Source organism: Sarcophilus harrisii, chromosome 4, assembly GCF_902635505.1.
Source record: "Sarcophilus harrisii chromosome 4, mSarHar1.11, whole genome shotgun sequence".
Classification (NCBI taxonomy): domain Eukaryota; kingdom Metazoa; phylum Chordata; class Mammalia; order Dasyuromorphia; family Dasyuridae; genus Sarcophilus; species Sarcophilus harrisii.
Genome location: NC_045429.1, coordinates 328,238,662 through 328,255,593, shown reverse-complemented (window position 1 = coordinate 328,255,593; position 16,932 = coordinate 328,238,662). Strand labels below are relative to the sequence as shown.

At 41.6% G+C, this 16,932-nt stretch overlaps 1 protein-coding gene across 2 annotated transcripts in view; it reads right to left on the bottom strand.

Annotated features, from left to right (window-relative positions):
• Positions 1–199: 199 nt before the first annotated feature.
• The window catches only part of EFTUD2 (elongation factor Tu GTP binding domain containing 2), a 42,849-nt gene continuing 26,116 nt past the window's right edge, over positions 200–16,932 (bottom strand). For both annotated transcript variants that reach the window (XM_031965993.1, XM_031965994.1), the window contains exons 11-28: positions 15,273–15,397; positions 12,444–12,507; positions 11,717–11,807; positions 9,243–9,378; positions 8,596–8,723; positions 8,056–8,249; positions 6,934–7,045; positions 6,397–6,537; positions 5,704–5,805; positions 4,176–4,258; positions 3,495–3,581; positions 3,067–3,193; positions 2,771–2,858; positions 2,169–2,287; positions 1,884–1,978; positions 1,257–1,410; positions 1,043–1,150; positions 200–697 (exon numbers count right to left, since the gene is read on the bottom strand). In XM_031965993.1, coding sequence (XP_031821853.1) covers positions 602–697; positions 1,043–1,150; positions 1,257–1,410; positions 1,884–1,978; positions 2,169–2,287; positions 2,771–2,858; positions 3,067–3,193; positions 3,495–3,581; positions 4,176–4,258; positions 5,704–5,805; positions 6,397–6,537; positions 6,934–7,045; positions 8,056–8,249; positions 8,596–8,723; positions 9,243–9,378; positions 11,717–11,807; positions 12,444–12,507; positions 15,273–15,397 — 2,050 coding nt within the window. In that variant the 3' untranslated portion in view covers positions 200–601. The remainder of the gene's footprint in view (positions 698–1,042; positions 1,151–1,256; positions 1,411–1,883; positions 1,979–2,168; positions 2,288–2,770; positions 2,859–3,066; positions 3,194–3,494; positions 3,582–4,175; positions 4,259–5,703; positions 5,806–6,396; positions 6,538–6,933; positions 7,046–8,055; positions 8,250–8,595; positions 8,724–9,242; positions 9,379–11,716; positions 11,808–12,443; positions 12,508–15,272; positions 15,398–16,932) is intronic.

Below are 16,932 nucleotides of genomic sequence, written 5' to 3'. Positions count from 1 at the left end.
CCCCCACCCCCTCCACAAAATAAATGACTGATAAAAATGTTAATTTAGGAGAGGCTACAAGCCAGAGCCAGCAGGTCCATCTATGAGATTCTGTATCACTTCACCCAAAAGTGAGTAGCAGGTTTAAAAGCAAGGCTGGAGAGATATTCTAAGAAAAGGAAAGGGATGAAAGGGAAAGCACCAGACACAGACCAGAATGTTCTGTTCATTTACAAACAATGTTTGGGTCAAACTTGTAAAAATAAAATCCATATAAATCCCAGGACAGAGCTTCTCAGGGTTAGACATTTTCCTTCTCTTCTTTCCCCTTGAGATCTGAGCCCCACTCCCTCTTCACTCCCTGAGGAATTGAACTAATAAGCAGAGGCCATGGAAAGACCTAAGAGGTCAAGTGTTCCTTTCTTCCTGGACAGTGTGTTGAGATGGTTTTGCTGACTGTGGAAAAAGTCAATAGCATTTCTTCTCTCTCCTACCCCGCCATGAGCAACATCAAAGGCAAGACCTTGTTCAATACACCAAAGTGGGGCCTCCCAGGTTCTGTTATCCAGGAAGTGCTGCCCATGACGGAGAGTATGGGGAGCTACCAGAAGCATCACCCCACTCACATGGGGTAGTTGAGAACCACATCCTGCTTGGCCAGCTCCAACAACATAGGATCATCGAAGAACTTGCTGATGCTTACATCCTCACTCAGACCCTAGAGTTGGGGCAAGAAAGGCCAGAATGAACCCTGGGGGAAATCTGATCTATGCTCTGGCAGCAAGGGAGACAAAAAAGAACCTATGCTGGGCTCAAGCAAAACGGTGGACAAGGCTGCCTGTTTTAGAAAGAGCAATGATTTCTCATAGGGAAGGGGGGTCTGTCTGTCCTGTTATAGCAAGACATTTCCCAGTGCTGCAGCTGTTAGGAAAGTGGTAGGAATTCCACATACCATGAATACCGCTTTATCTAGTAATCCAATGGGAGAGGAATCCAAAATGGACATTGATTTTTTTTTTTACTGAGAACAACGAGTACAGGATGGGGAGGGAGAAACATGTACCTTTCTACGACGGGTTTTGATCATGAACTCCCGGGCCAAGTGAGGGGCTGGCTGTGGCTCAAGGGGACGGATGACAATGCTTTTATCCAATGGGTCACCAGGTACAATCTAAAATAGAGGAGGCCATAGATAAGAGTAGGAAGCCTCCCATGTCCTGGGCTGCAAACCATCTTATCAGAGCCCTGGAAATTTCTCACATTCCCCCAAACCTCACCTGCCAGTGGTGGAAAACAGATAAAGAGAAGGCTTGTCCCTGGGTGTGGGTCCGGAGATCAGTTTCAAAACCAAATGAGTCAATAGCTGGGATGAAGGCTTTGATGGTATAGAGTGGAGAGCCTGGGATAGGTGCATCCTGTGTCACATGGCCTCTGAGAAAGAGAGACAGACAGAAATTGAGCCCCAAGCCCTAGGAAGATGGGCGAGCAAGCACTAACCATTGGCCAACTCTAAATCTATCCCAAAGATTGTTATATCGTACAAAGAGCTAATGAGGGAGAGTGCTCTCAGTGTGCTCCTCCTAGGGCCACAAGACAAGGAGTAAGAGTTGGATTCTAGCTGGAATTAGGGTTAGAGGCTTTCCTCTGAAAGTCACTGCTCTGACTTTCCCCAACCTGGTGGTCAAGTGTCCCTCTCTGGAGATGATCAAGAGTTAAGATGGCAGAATAGAAAAGGATTTCTCTTTAGGTAGCTGAGAAAGCAGGAAACCCTTTGCTTATTTCTTTGAGGAAATTAGCTCAATGTGCTTGGTCTTGAGTGGGGTAAAATGGTTCCTTTCTCTTTCCCTATTAAAGCTGGGTCACTTCTTCCACTGAGTCTAGCCTAGGATACTAGATTTGCTCACCTGCGCCTGGCCAAGACTGTGTAGACTGCAGAGACACAGTCTGCAGGGGCTTGAACTTCCACAAAGTAGTAAGGCTCCATTAGACGAGGAGTAGCCTGCAATGAAGTCAAAAGAAAGAAATCCTCAGCTTGGGAAGAGGCAAAGAAGGGAGACAGAGAGAATGGATGGGCAAGGCTGAGGTGAAAGGCTCTCCATACATATTCTCAACTGTGGAGTGTCTTTGGGAGATGCCCCCTGCGCCACCCTCCATTAGGCAATTTCATACCCACTGTGTCTGCTCCATACCATAAGGAAGGCAGAATAGACAACCCTCCTGGCGGTGGGAATGATCTGGCCTCCTCCCCGGTGCAGTGGTTCTTGGGCAACGACTGCATCAAGGATCTTGAACTTCACATTGCGAATCACTGAGAGTGAAGAGAAATGGGTGGAATATGAGGTGAAAAGGGCCAAAAGTTGAGAAATTCGGGAGTAGTTCAAGTGATGAATAAATCAGAATGATTGATTACTGTGGACACAGCATGTGACAGAAAATCCTTAGAAGGGAACTCTGTTAGACTATGCAGGGGTTTCAGAGAGATGGCCAGTATGTTTTGATCCAGAATCAGAGATCACATCCTCTCCAACAGTTGGGCAAATTCAGCTACTTCTCTCCACGAAGGCCTAAAGCTTGACCTCCCCTCCCTCTGTAGGTCTGGAGGGCAGCTTCTGGATCCGGGGACACAAGGTTCATCTAATTCTAGCCTGTGCCAGGGAGAGGCACTTGGTGCAGAATGAAGGAAGGAGTTTGGAGCAGGGGGTAGGTCTGCCTCCTGCTTTTTAATCTAGCCCACTGCTCAGGTCTCAGAGACAAGGAGAAGCCTTTACTAGTAAGTAGTTGGTGAACTTACGCTCATCACAGAGGGGTCCTTCTCTGGTACCCCACTGGAAACCTTGGACAATGCTATCCTTCACTGACCCCAGCAAAGCTTTATCCACCTGTAGAGAAACATGAAGGCACTTTAGCTACAACTCTTGCTCATGGGAGCAACAGGCTTAGAGGAGAATAAGAGGTAAATCCAAAGTGGTCTTCCATTTCATGAGATTTCAAAGCTCTTCCTAGGATTGGCAGATATCTCTTCTCATCAAAAGCTGCCCCTTCTCCGTTTAACTCTCATGAGTTAACCACCCACCAGTTCCCCTGTACCTCTGAGGGCAAAGTATCATCCACTAGGATGTTGGGGCCAGTGGCGTCAGGGCCAAAGGCCCAGATGGAACGAGCAGCCAGCAAATCCCAGTCATATTTTGTCTGGAAGAACTCTCCTAGCTTCTTCCTGATAGGAAGAAGAGAAAGTGAAATGGAGATGGCTTCACTAAAATTAGCGTTTCTGATAAAACAGATTTTCAGTAGTCCTCCTCTGGAGGATTATAATTACATCTTTTTTATTCTCTTTCTTGTACATTGGTGGGTTATACAGGTAAAGGGAGGGAAATGCTGAAAGAGCACTTCTTTGACTCTACTAACTTCTTCCCTAGGAGGTCAGTGTAATAGAACTAAGATAAGTACCATTTCCCTCTGTTGCCTGCCTTTTATCTATCCCCTCTATCAATTCTGGATTATAACCCCATTCTCACCTGTTCCAAGTGATCTGCACCACTTCATTCTCTATGTCCTCTGCTAGACCCTTCTCAAGAGGTTCAGCAATCATGGTGATTTTGTTTCTGTGTAGGATAAAAAATGGGTTAACATGGAACAAAAGAAGTCAAGAAGGGCTACTCTGAGTTAAAAGGGGGAGAAAAAAAACTTGAAAATGAGTGTCAAAATGATGCTAAACCAATGAGAAACTAAAAGATATGAAAGGAGAAAATAATGTTAAAAATAAAACAAGTATTTTGATCTACTCCCTACTTTTGAAAGCACTTGTTCTTAAAAGTAGGTTGCGTAGTGGATAGAGCACCAGCCCTGAAGTAAGGGGGACCTGAGTTCAAATCTGACCTTAACACTTCCTAGTTGTGTGACCCTGAGCAAGTCACTTAACCCCAACTGCCTGGGGGGGGGAAGGGGGGAGAGGAAGTAGGTTGTGGGTAAATTCTTAAGATCACCATAACAGAGTAGGAAAGCATAAGGAAATGGAGGCGAGAAGACAGAAAGTGTCTATGGGCATAAGCATTGAGGGAGAAGGGGAAACTTGACTTGCTAAAATCATGATGTTAGAGTCCTTCCTTCTATCCTGTGTGGCAGGAGGCAAAACTGTACTTGTGTTAAAATTGGAGGTAATAACATCCAGGTAAGAAGAAAGCCACAGCCCTACTTACTTTTTATTGGGTGTTTCAGCAAAACACTTGAGGGAAGAAGTTTCTACCACTGTCTCACAAAATGTGACAACTGGATCAGCCACCTAGGAAAGAGAAGATGAATGGTTAGAGGGAGGGCTTGCTGGGCTAAGATAGTACTCTCCCATCCAAAAAGCAATCAGTCTTTCAATGCTTGCTCCTCTTAGGAATTTCCTTCAAAGTAGCAACTAACAACTTTAAAAGAATGATACAGAGACAACTGGCTTGCTTGCTCTACTATTAGAAATCCCCCAAAAAGGAAGTAGAAAAGAAAAAGGAAAGGTAGAAATCTTGTGGAGCTTGTTGTTGTTACTGAAATCCTAACACTAACAGACGAGTCTCCAAAAGGCTGACAGAATAACAGGGGAAGGCTGAAGATCCAAAGTCTTTCTTGAGTCTATTCTTTCAAGTGACTGGAGGGAGATCATAGACATTACCAATCACTAAGAGTAACTCAGAGGAACTTTCTATGGAATGGGAATCAGAAGCTCAGACAAATATAGAACTTAAGAAGCCAAAAGTGACTTTAAAAAAAATTGATACAAAATGAAGTGAATAGAACCAAGAGAATATTGCACAGTAACAGCAGTAATATATGATGATCAACTGGGATTGATTCATCAGCAATTCAATGATTCAAACAACATTGAAGGACTTATAATGAAAAATGCTATCCATTCCCAGAGAAAGAACTAATGATATGTAAGTGCAGATTAAAGCATACTTTTAAAACTTTCTTTATGTTTCTTGTATCGGGAGTTTTTTTGGTTTGTTGTCTTTGCAACATGACCAACATCGAGGTATGTTTTGCATGAATACATATGTATAATCTATATCAAATCCCTTGGCTTCTCAAGGGAGTGAGGGGAAGAGAGAAAATAGGAAAGAGTTTGGAATTCAAAATTTTAAAAAGTGAACCTTAAAAATTGTTATTACAAGAAACTGGGGAAAAATAAAACATAAAAAATTTTTTTTTAAAGACAAGGGTGACTTAAGGACAGACCTAGAGATTTGAAGCTAAAAGGTCTGGCTCCCATTTTCTTCTTACAACCAACCATTGCAAATTTGTGATGGAGCCCTCTGAAGCTCAGCCACAAGAGAACAGAGGGAAGTCCAGCATTATTCCCACTGTTACTGTGCTCCCTTGCCCTTTCAAAAACAAGAGTAGAGAAAAAGGATAACAGACTAATTAAATAACATCCAACAGAAGTGGCACTAAAAGAGGAATTCACAAAAAGGAGCTTCTCTTTCCTAAAGATTATCTCAAAAATAAAGCAATTCTTTCTAAAATTTTAGACTGGGTCTCAACATTGAGACGAGTAGGTACAGATGACAAGTAGGTACAGATACCTTCCCATCAAGCTTCTCTTAGTCCCTCAAACTCCCACTATTCCTTTCTATCTTCAGCATTGTTAGAGAAAAATGTAGTTTTCACTGGTTAAAAACCAGTCTTGGACTAGAAACCGTGTTACCAGCCAGAAAAGACTAGGGAAAAGGACCATTATGTTACCTTGATGTCTATCTCTGAGTACATCTTCCGTAAGTCATGCATCACGCAGTCCAAGTACAGCTCCCCAGTGCCCAGGATCACATGTTCCCCAGATTCTTCCACCTGAAATATAATAGCTCTTGTAGAGATCTTGTTCTGGGGATCTACAATTCCAGAAACCACCGATATAATTATGATTAAGACTGAGGAGGAGGAACTCAGTATTTTATTACCTCTTTATAGGGTCAGCCTTTCTTAAAAGATGACACTTAACAAGTATAAGTGATCAATTCAAACCAAACTTTGGCCAGTTACAGTTGATTAGGGTTTAATATCCATGGGACTGTGTTGATTTTTTGGGGAAAAAAAAAAACCAGAAGCAAACAAAAACACAACCAAAAACTGTCCCATGGTCCTAGCTCTAAGCTAGCCTCAGTCAGTAAAGGGAGCATAATTAGCTCAGCACAACTCAGCAGTACAACTAAGTTAAAGGACAGCAACAGATACTTTGAGAGAAAGAAAGAAAAATGAGCTGGTAGGCATTCTGCAGAGACCCTACTAGAGAGCACTACAAGCAGAAATCAGTACCAGAAAGAGATTAATTAGCAAAGTGATAGGCAAGAGATGCCAATTTGAGGGACAAATTTACTTCTGCCTCTTAAGAGTACCAACATGGAGTCTATGGGAAATGAGTCTGTAGGGCCTGGGACTCACCTTAGTAGTGAGGGATGGGTAGCTCTTGTTCACCTTGCGCAGGCCATCCAGCATCTTGGGTAGCTCGGAGGGGTTGACTGGTTCCACAGCAATCTTGATGACTGAAGTAGTATTGAACTTTAAAGGCCGGAAGATCTGCGCCTGAGATTCAAAATGAAAAGATAGAAGGCCACCTGGTCTAAGTGAAAGCTAGAGAAAGCCAAGGTAGCTGTCATAGAACAGAGGATTGGTTCAGAAAAAAGATCCCTTGAAGCCAGTACTAGGTGTTTTTGCCAGAAGGTCAGACACTTCTGAACAGGTTAAAAATCTACTTCACCAAATGGAGGGTCCATTGACAAAAAGAGGACTCCCTGATCATACCCTTACTTTGAAAAACCTCCAAGAACAAAGAGAAATCAGCGAAGTCTACCTTGGTCAAGCCAGTGTCAGAGACCATTTCCTGCTAAGTCTTTGAGTCTCTGGTGCCCACCACTAACATTGCCTTCAAAAACTATAAACATTGATGACAATCTTGGCTGCTATTTCACAAAATCCTACCTCCTCGTTGCCTCGGGGCTCAGTGATAGTTGCAGTCTTCACAATGGGTTGATCCACACCCTCAATTAAAACCCAGTTGCCTGCAGGAACTCGGTTCACTTCAATGTGGTACCTGGAACCCAACATAGTAATGACACAAGTAGAACACATCAAGCAGTAATTTCTTTCTCCATCCCTTCCCCCAACTCCCTCCCCTAGATAGCAAGTAATCCAATATAGGTTAAACATGTACAATTTTTCTATTCATATTTCCATAATTAATGTGCTGCACAAGAAAAATTAGATCAAAAAGGGGAAAAATGAGAAAGAAAACAAAAAGCAAGCAAACCACAACAAAAATGAAAATGCTATGTTGTGATCCACATTTAGTCCCCACAGATTCCATTTTAGAGATGAAGCAGGAATTTCTTGAGGTGCAACATAGAAAAAGTTAATATAACTATGTGAAAGCTACTCAGCAGGCTACTTTGCCTCAGCACTACTCCAGGGAATGTAAGTAGATTAGAAATAAGGAAATGCAGGCTGGGAGGAAGATAGAGGGTACTCCAATCAAGAAATAGACTTCTTGTGGTCCTTGATACTTCTCCTTTCCCCAGGGCATCCATCAAACAAATGAGAGGTAGTTATACCATACCATACCTGTTACCATATTTCATTTACCCTGGGAGGTATAGCAATCACATGTCGTGACAATGGAGTTGAGCTTAGAGTAAAAAGTGATTTTTAGGGTTAAGAGGGTAGGCCAGGAGTGTCAAACTCAAAGCTTAAACAGGGCCAGTAACCATATAGGAGGCCTCTCCCTGAAGTCCACATGATGTAGAAAACCATGTTGACATTTTTTACATATTAATATGGTTTTACTTGTTTTGTTAAGTATTTCCCAATTCCATCCTAATCTGGTTTGACACCTTTGGGCTAGACTACAGAAAAGAATGAAATCCTTCAAAAAACGGTTCAATCAAAATTCAAAAGTCAAAGTCTTTAGGACCAGGGAAGAGGGATTTATACCATTTCTTTACCACTCTGTAGAAAAACAGACTCCCACCATTTTCCCTCAAGAGACAGCCTTCTCCTTATACCCTGGACAGCACTAGCATTGATGCTGCTGCCACCTGGTGGTACCTGGCAACAGAAATCCACAGCCGGCCTACAGTACAGATCTGGGAATCCTCTTCATCCTCCAAAGTATAGTTTTCCCCAAGCACCTTCACAGGCTGCCCAGCATGGATGGTGCCACTTAGCACCCGCCCAAAGGCATGGAATTGTACCCCGTCGTCAGTGCTGTACATCTTGGTGGTATGGCACATCAGAGGCCCCTGGGAGAGAGACAGAGAGCAGTCCTGCTCACACATGCTCTGCAAAAGAACAGTGTCAGCTCCCCCAAGAGACTGGGCACTGCTCTGTCCAGTCAACAGAAAGACTCAGTGAAAACTAAGTGCAGATAGTTTCTCCATGTATTGGAAGGAAAAGAATGGAGCTCTTTCTGCCAAAAACATGATCCTGATGCTCAATTGACTATATCTTCATGTTATGAATCTACTCAGGATGGGATTCAGGCCAGAAAGGCCAGAATGGAGAAAGCAGTGGGAGGGGAAAGGCCTGAGGAAAAGCAGGGAGAGGGAGAGGGAGTGAAAGCGCTGGCTACCCAGCAGATCTACTTACGTCAGGATCACAGTCACTCATGGCCTCACCAAGGTCTGAGTCTACACCCCCAGTGTAAGTATGCTCAATCTTGGGCTTGGCTCCCACCTTTGGAGAAGGTATATGCTGTACACACATATCTACAAAACCTGTAATGAGAAAGAAATAGAGTATCATGATCATCTCCTCTCCTTTGAACAAAGCCCATCCATTCAGAGAGGGTAAGGAATAGTCAGCAAACAGACATTCATCCACCTGGATGTGGGTAGGGTGATCCTGATGATGATTACTAATATTCACCTAGCACCTAGTTTTTTTCCCCTAGTTCCTCTAACGAACGGTTAGTAGTTCTCCACAAGAACACAAAAACTTCCCATCTTTACTTTGAATCCGAAGTGATTCAATGAGCATCTTGCACCTCCAGGGCACAGGTACTTGCTAACCAACAATACTTGTCTGGGGAGTTTCTCTATCAGTTCATCTAAAACAATTTGTACCAGCTTTGGAGCCTGCTCTCACCTGAGATTTTGGTGATTTTAAGTCTAGGTGCTAATGTCATCTATAATGGACAGGCATATGGCTGTGCTGCCCCCAACTGTCTTCTCAAAGGCCTGTACCCAAGCATTTATACAGGGTGGTCAGGTGATCTCTGGTATCTCTGCACTTACCTGTGAACTCCCCAAAGAACTTTTTGCAGACCAGTCTAAGGAGAGGGCGTATGTTCAGCTTCAGCTCTTCTTTGGTCAGATGGATGCCCAGCTCATCCAGGGTCCTCGGGAGACTGGTGTCCACATCTCCCACAACCTATTACAATATAAGGTTACTAATATAATCAATCAAAGCTGGTTCCAGGATGTGACCCCAGAAAAAGTAAGGGGACAGGAAGCTCTGAGGGAAGGCTAATGGTTTTCTTGTCTGGATGCCAAGAGGACAGTATGACGGACAATGGCGAAAGTCCCTCAGATGACATCCTGGGAACTGAGAGGAAGAGCTCCCCTTCTTCCCCCAGAGAAGCAGCAAAGTTGGAAATCTGTGGTCTGCTCTGGTGAGAGGCCCCTGAATGGTCCCTCACTAGGAAAGAACAGAGCGGCTCTCCCAGCAGCTGGCACCCTGCCTCCCCCAGAGCGGGCTCTCAGTCCTGCCACCTTGTGGCTAACAGCAGCATTCTGCGTTGGTCAGGCAATGCTCCACACCTCAACAAATGAGAAGGGCTTCAAGCTGCAAAGCTTGGGAGGAACCAAAAAAGGTCACTTGGAAATGACCACATGATACTTATTGTGTATCTAATTTATATTTTAATATATTTAACATCTACTGGTCATCCTGCCATCTAGGGGAGGGGGTGGGGGGGGAAGAGGGGAAAAATTGGAACAAGAGGTTTGGCAATTGTTAATGCTGTAAAGTTACCCATGCATATATCCTGTAAATAAAAGGCTATTAAATTTAAAAAAAAAAAAAAAAAAAGGAAATGACCACATGAAGCACAGGGCCAGACATATATTACCCTTCCTCCAAACCGGGCTGAACCTCAATCGACCCCAATGAATATTGGTGAATATATAAATTTCTTTCATTAACCCTAGCCGGTCATTCAAAGCTCCGCTTTATTTTGCATGTTTCCTCTCATATCTCTTAGGCTCCAACCAAACTCTGCACCCTTATTCAGTGTTCCCTTAGCTACAATCTTGCAAAGTGCCTCTGCCCTGCGCCTCCAACCTCTGCCTGTCCCTGGCAGTTTGGTTTGAATATGGTGGGCAAGCCTATTCAGGGTTACTGAGCACTCTTCTTCAGACAATGGAGGCCATGGGGAGCCATGCTCATTACTGATGCTGTGGAAATAAAGTTGCTGCTGGATTCTGTATACAGGCTTTGAGTGTTTCAATGAGCCAGGTTACAGAGATGACAAAGACATCATCTCGCACAAATGTCACTTTTTCTAAGATACCTTTCTTGATGCCTTCAGTTATAATTAATCTCTTTTTCAACTAAACTCAGAGCCCTTTGTATTTTTTTTTAAGCACTTAAATTTTAAGTGTACTAAATACTATTCATACTACAAAGAACTGGAAAAAATTAAATGCCTATTGACATGGGAATGACTAAAGAGACTATGGTACATGCATATAGCACATTACTATGCTGAGAAAAACAATGACATCAGAGAAGCATGGAAATATTTTGAATGAACTGCTGTAAGATGAAGTAAGCAGAACTAGGAAAATAATTTACACAGTGACAACAATGTTAATGGAAAGAATAACAAAACAAGTGAAACTGATTTCAAACTACATGTAAAATTATAAGGACTAAGCTTAGCCCCAAAAAAGAGGTATGAGAGGATAACAATTTTATGGGTGTAGAACACTATATATAACATCAGAGTTTTGTGAAGTCAAATAGCTTTACTGAACTTCCCCCTCCTTTTTAATTTTTTTACAATTAGGAATGATTTTCTGGAAAGAAGGTTATATACTTCCCATTAGTTATAAAAGAGAAATAATACAAAAATCAACAATATCAATAAACATTTACTTTTAAAAATCTGTGAACAAATTCATTCATTCTCATGTGATACACCTCAGAAGAGAAAAAAAAAAAATCTGTTCAGCAAATATTACTGAAGCCTTCTTCCATGAAGCTTTGTCTAATTCCATTCCACTTCATTCTGAGTCTTCTCAGCCTCTGTAATAAGTTTCAATTATGCTTTTTTGCATCTATCGATAAGTAATTCTCTTTTCAATGAGATCACAAGGTGCTTGAAGACAGAACTATTGTCGTATGCTTTTCTAATTTTTTTCACACACTTTTCAGCACAAATAGCTGGTAGTCAATAACTATTGGCTGAAATGAATTCAAGGAATCTCAGGGGATTGGCTTCCCCTAGAAGACTGTTCCTTTATATTCCACTTCATCTTCCCTTCCAACTCATTGGAACCTAGTATACAAAGGTGTTCAACAGATGCTCAAAAGACCAACTGTTATCCTAGTAAATAGTAACACATGGTCAGGTAGACTGAGAGACAGAGGAAGCCACTCGCCATGATTATGCTTCCTTGGCTCAGAAGAGCAGAGCAGACCTGACTGAGCAGGACAGGGATGTGAGGCTATGGGAGGACATAGTGACAAATTCACCTCCACTCACCTGAGCTAAGATCTTATAAAGTGGCTCTAAGACAAATTCCACAAAGCTCCGCTGGGAGCTGCTGGTTGGGGCCTTTTTGGTAAACTTCCGCCTAAAGGATGAAAGAAAAGAGAGCTGAAGATCCTCTGAAGGACAAACTGCCTATCATCCAAAGGGTTCTAAAGCTTCTGGTTTGTCCCGGGAGCTCTTCATCCTGGAAGATCAATCTCTGGACTTCTTATAAGGGAAGGGTTCTCCTGCTGACTGCCTAGTTTCTCTCAGAACCTCCATTTATCAGAGGATACTCAGCCCAGCCCAGCCATGTCCTTGTTCCTGACTCTCCAGGCTTTCTCTACCATGCTCATAAGATGGGCACCCATAACTCCTGCCTCCATCCCCCTCTGATTTTCAGTTGCCATATATGTAGTATCTTTCCTATTGAAATCCAAGTTTTTTAAGAATGAGGACTACCTTTCTTTCTGCTACCTTGTGCTTAGCACAGTGCCTGGAACACAGTAAATGCTTAACAAATGCTTGCTGACTTAAAAAGACACATCACCTTCCTGGTTAGAGTCAATGAAGTTAATCTCATTTAAGAAAGAGAAAAGGAGCAGTTTCTGTTCCTGAATGCTTTTGGTTTAACCTTCATGAGCTCTCTTCCTCCATGTCTTCAATGCCTGGGAAGCAACCTCATTGGGAAAGCAGACCACCCCCTGAGGAAAGGGAAATTATTCTTCATGTTACTTACGTTTTAGGATTGAAGTAAATGTCACCCCAGAGCCTCTTCGCAAACTCTTGGTAATTGATGTCACCTATTAAAACAAAGGTAAAATGATAATACACTTTCTGCTTAGAGTGATTGTTTGAATCCGTTAAATCATCACCACTGGCTCCTAAATAAGAGCACCAAGAATCTTCTTTTTCAGATTTAAAAGATTTGGATCAAGGGAAGATGTGGAAAATCAAGACACAAAAAAGCAAGCAATCCAAAGACAATGAGTAAGAAGAGGTAATAGACCAAGACACATTTTGGAGCCCAGTCAACATGAGAATTTGTTTTTCTTGACTATTTGTACTTGTTTAAAAAGACTTTTTTCCTCCACTGTGGGCACTGTGGGTGAGAGGAGAGTAATGACATATGGAAAGGGCACCAGAAAAAAGAAAAAAAAAGAAAAGAGGGCTACTGAGGCTTCTTTGTAAAAGATACAGAGAACATAGAGAAGTAGGCAACAAGCATGACAACTTGAAAAGCTATAGACTGGGTTTATTATATACTTGAAAATTAAAGTAAGCTGCATAACAGAAGTCAGCAGTTTCATGTACAATCTCTTCTGTTCTATTATGCATACAGAAATGTACATTTTAGGTGGTATTTGTTAAATTAATAAAAGTAAGCATATCTAAGTCAATGAGATTATGCTGAGACCAATACTCAACTCTAAATCTCCCTTGCACTTGCTAGTCCCAGCATTTAGTGGGGCATGAAGGAAAAGCTGACACGTCTGATTTTCTTGCACAGATTTATCCACCCCATCTCTCTTCCTCATTTCTCTGTGATCCATGGGGAAGTTCTGGGCTGCTCCCAATTTTAACAACCTTACAGCTATAATCCATCTCATTTCTGCTATGCCCCTATCCCAACTCTGCATGTACATAGGACCTTGTAGAGCCCAGGAAAAAAAAACAGCCATCTAATCAGGAGTCTGCAATGTTTAAAATGATGCCAAAAAACAAAAGATTGAGTTTTTTCTAGTTGGGTTTTAGGCACTGATCTTGATCAAGAAATACTGAATTACTCAGCCCTTCTAAGATTGGATTCAGTCACTATCTCGCCATCCAGTGACCACCCTTTTCCCCATTTGTATGTCTGATTCTCATGGGTATTAATCCTACCCATTTCCTGCCAGTTTCACTTGTATTATTTTACATATATCCTGTATTTATTTATCTGTGATTGTTTCATGTCCTCTAATAAACTGTAAGCTTTCTCTTTTGTATTTGTATCCTTAATTCCAAGTATAGTGGTTAGGCTTAACAAATGCTTGTTGAGTGAGATAGACAATCCACAAATGCCACATTAATCTGCATCAAACTTCACTTTGCACTTGTAGATTCCCCTCTCAAAAATCTTCCTAGCTTCTGATAGTCTATGGAATAAAGTTCCAACTCCTCAGCCTGATACTTAGGTCCTTCATTTGGCCCCTGACCCTGGTGACCCCACTACTCATCTACAGAACTCTGTTTCCACTACACTGGTCTAATCATCACTACCTGAACGTACCATGTACCTTCGTGTGCTTCCCACGCCTGGAATGCCTTCTCTGTTCTCTACTTGTCAGAGTCTTTCCTTTCTTCCAAGTGAAACCCAACTCTGACTTTGGGGCTTACTCCTTCCTCTGAACTCCTGGGTTACTTACTAGTTATGACTACTGATAACATGAATTTGACTCTTGGCTTTTTCTCTTTGAATTGTTATTCACCCCTCTTGCTCATGTCCCAGTCATTCCCAAGGGTTGGGATTGTGTCATCTATGGCTTCTCTCTCTTCATTCCCAGGGCTCCTGCTACAAATGTGTACACTGACAGTGACAACTAAATGCTGCTGGTATATTCCCCTTTCTGGGCTTTCCAAAAGGACACTTTTCCTGCATTAACACTGAGATAGAGAATGGGAAGTTGTCTTTCCTCTGTCTCAAAGACATCATACAGCTACAATACAATTGCAGAAAGGATTCCCAAGATTTGGTTTCATTTTATCTTTGTTCCACCATTGTAAGAGGTTCTTACTGCCTATTATGAGAAGAACCAATCTGATCTTGGCATCCTACATCAGTCTATACTTGAAAAGCCTTTCTGAAATGAGGTCTGATGTTTCCATTCTTCTCTTTTCAACTATTATAAAGAGCAATATTATTATAATATTAAGAACAGTTGGTATAAAACCAACTTTCTGACCAACAGACTATTATATACTCTCCCTACCATTTATACAGAGTTTAAGGAAAAGTGGGCTCATACTTAGGGTATGTCTTCCCATTCCTTCACAAAAATAAATAGATAAATATTGAGAAGCTTAGGGGACTAGGGAGGCTTAGATAAGAAAGCAACAAGGACCAATTTAGGGAGCTGAAGTAAGAGCTCCTGAGAAGCCAAAAAGAATGTAACAATTCAACTAAACACAGAGAAAGAGGATTATACATACACAAAGAAAACCCAATAGAGTCCTTTTAACAAGCACTCTCAGGACACGTGGCAAATTGAACTGAAAGACCAATGATAACAGATATTCCACATGTAAATGATATGCCCCAAAGTACTCTGTTGGCTTAAGGCATTCCTAGCTTCAGGGTATGCACTATACCAGGAGAGTTTTCATTCTAAAGAATAATTCACCTTTTCCTTGTCACTTATACTTCTCTAATATTCATAATTCACTTTATCCCAAGAAGTGGTCTGGGGAAGGAAAAAGGTATTCAAAATGAGGGTAAAAGTCAGAAAAAAGCTCCCAAAGAGGACTCTGGCAAGATCAGATCAGAATGAGAATGAGAAACTCTGTTGAAATAAAAAAGATAGCTTACCAAAAGTGTCAGCATAGATCTTGGCAAAGGAGCCTAATGTGAAGCAGATGCTGTATTGGGAGCTGGAAAAGCAGACATTGCCCAGAAGTGGAGAGAGGATCAAGTTCTCATCAGTGGAATACATGCTGAAACAGAGATGGCCACAAACAGAATGACAAGCTGGTATGGACACTTGGATGATAGGATAGTATTGACACATAGCACGTAGCTGTGTGGGGGACAGTATCATCACACAATTCAATCACCTAAATAGATTTACATAATGATAGAGTTGTTTCCTAACTCTCATTAACTAGCTGACTTCTTGGATATAGTAATGTTATACATAATCTTAGAAAACGTTAATTGCACAGGACTGAGTGAAATGGCAATTATATTAACAAACTTGGAATATTCACTAACGCAAACACTTCTTCCCAGTAGCTAATCATCTGCTGAAAAATTCTCTCTCCTATGCAGTATCATTTTTTTCTAATATTTGTCTTTACCTTGAATATTGAGAGTATCTAATTTTTTTAGACTGACAAATGGAAACATGATATGAACTTAGAACCATGAGTCAGGTTCTCCTCATTCTGTCTTGATGTAGAATTACATATTTAGAATTGGAAAAAAATCTTGGAGCTGGTTAGGGCAGAGCTAATCCAATAACCTCACTTAAAGATGAGGAAACTGAGGCTCAAGGGAATTTATAGACTTGTCCAACATTATATAAATAAGTAGCAGGATTGAGATTTGAATCTATGTTTTGTCTTCAAAAGTCAGTGTCTCTCCATTTTATCAAAGCCTTTCACCAAATTATTTAACCATTTGGCACCATATTTTCCTCTTTTTGCCTACTGACCTAATTGAGCAAAGTACAATTTTATCTAAGGACTTTCCCTGGTCCCTTGCCAACTCAATCAGACATTAAATCTCCTTGCCACTATACCCATATAGATTCTCATTACTATTCTATACCCAAAGTTTTGTTCTCACAGTTTTACACTTACCCTCTCTCTGTACCCCAACCTACCCTTCACAACACTGCCAGACAAATTGCTCTAGTATTTACACCCACCAAAAGTCCCCTCTTCTATAGTAGGTAAACTTTAAACTCGTTATTAGCCTGACATTCAAGACCCTCTAATCTGATGCTACCTTATTTTCCCAGTCAGGATGACATTTACAAGTTTAACATTTCATAACCATTATGCCAACTGTCCCTACTAAGCAATATCCACTAATCACAGCAGTTGTTCTAAACCTTCTCTTCTCTCCTCACATCTCCCACAAGCAGTCCTTCCCTCACCTTTTAGCCAAGAATCTTCCCTTATACTTCACAAAACATCAAGGCAAGTGGCAGACAGCTTTTTCTTTTCTCTCTTTTCTCATCACACATCCTTGCTGACATTATCCTCAACTATGTCCTCCTTCACTGATGTCTCTGATGAAGAGGTAATTCTTCAAGTTCAACACTTCTCCATATCCCTTCCACCCTATCTTCAGCACACTGCTCTATCAGCCTTACTCTAATTTTTTCTCTCTCTGTAAAGTACTAAATTCCTTTCCTGTTGTTTGTAATCGTGCTCACATGTCTCCCCATCCTTAAAAGCCCCTCACCAGCTCTCACCCCATTTCTCTCCTCTTCTTAGCTAACTTCCCTGAAAAAAGTCAACTG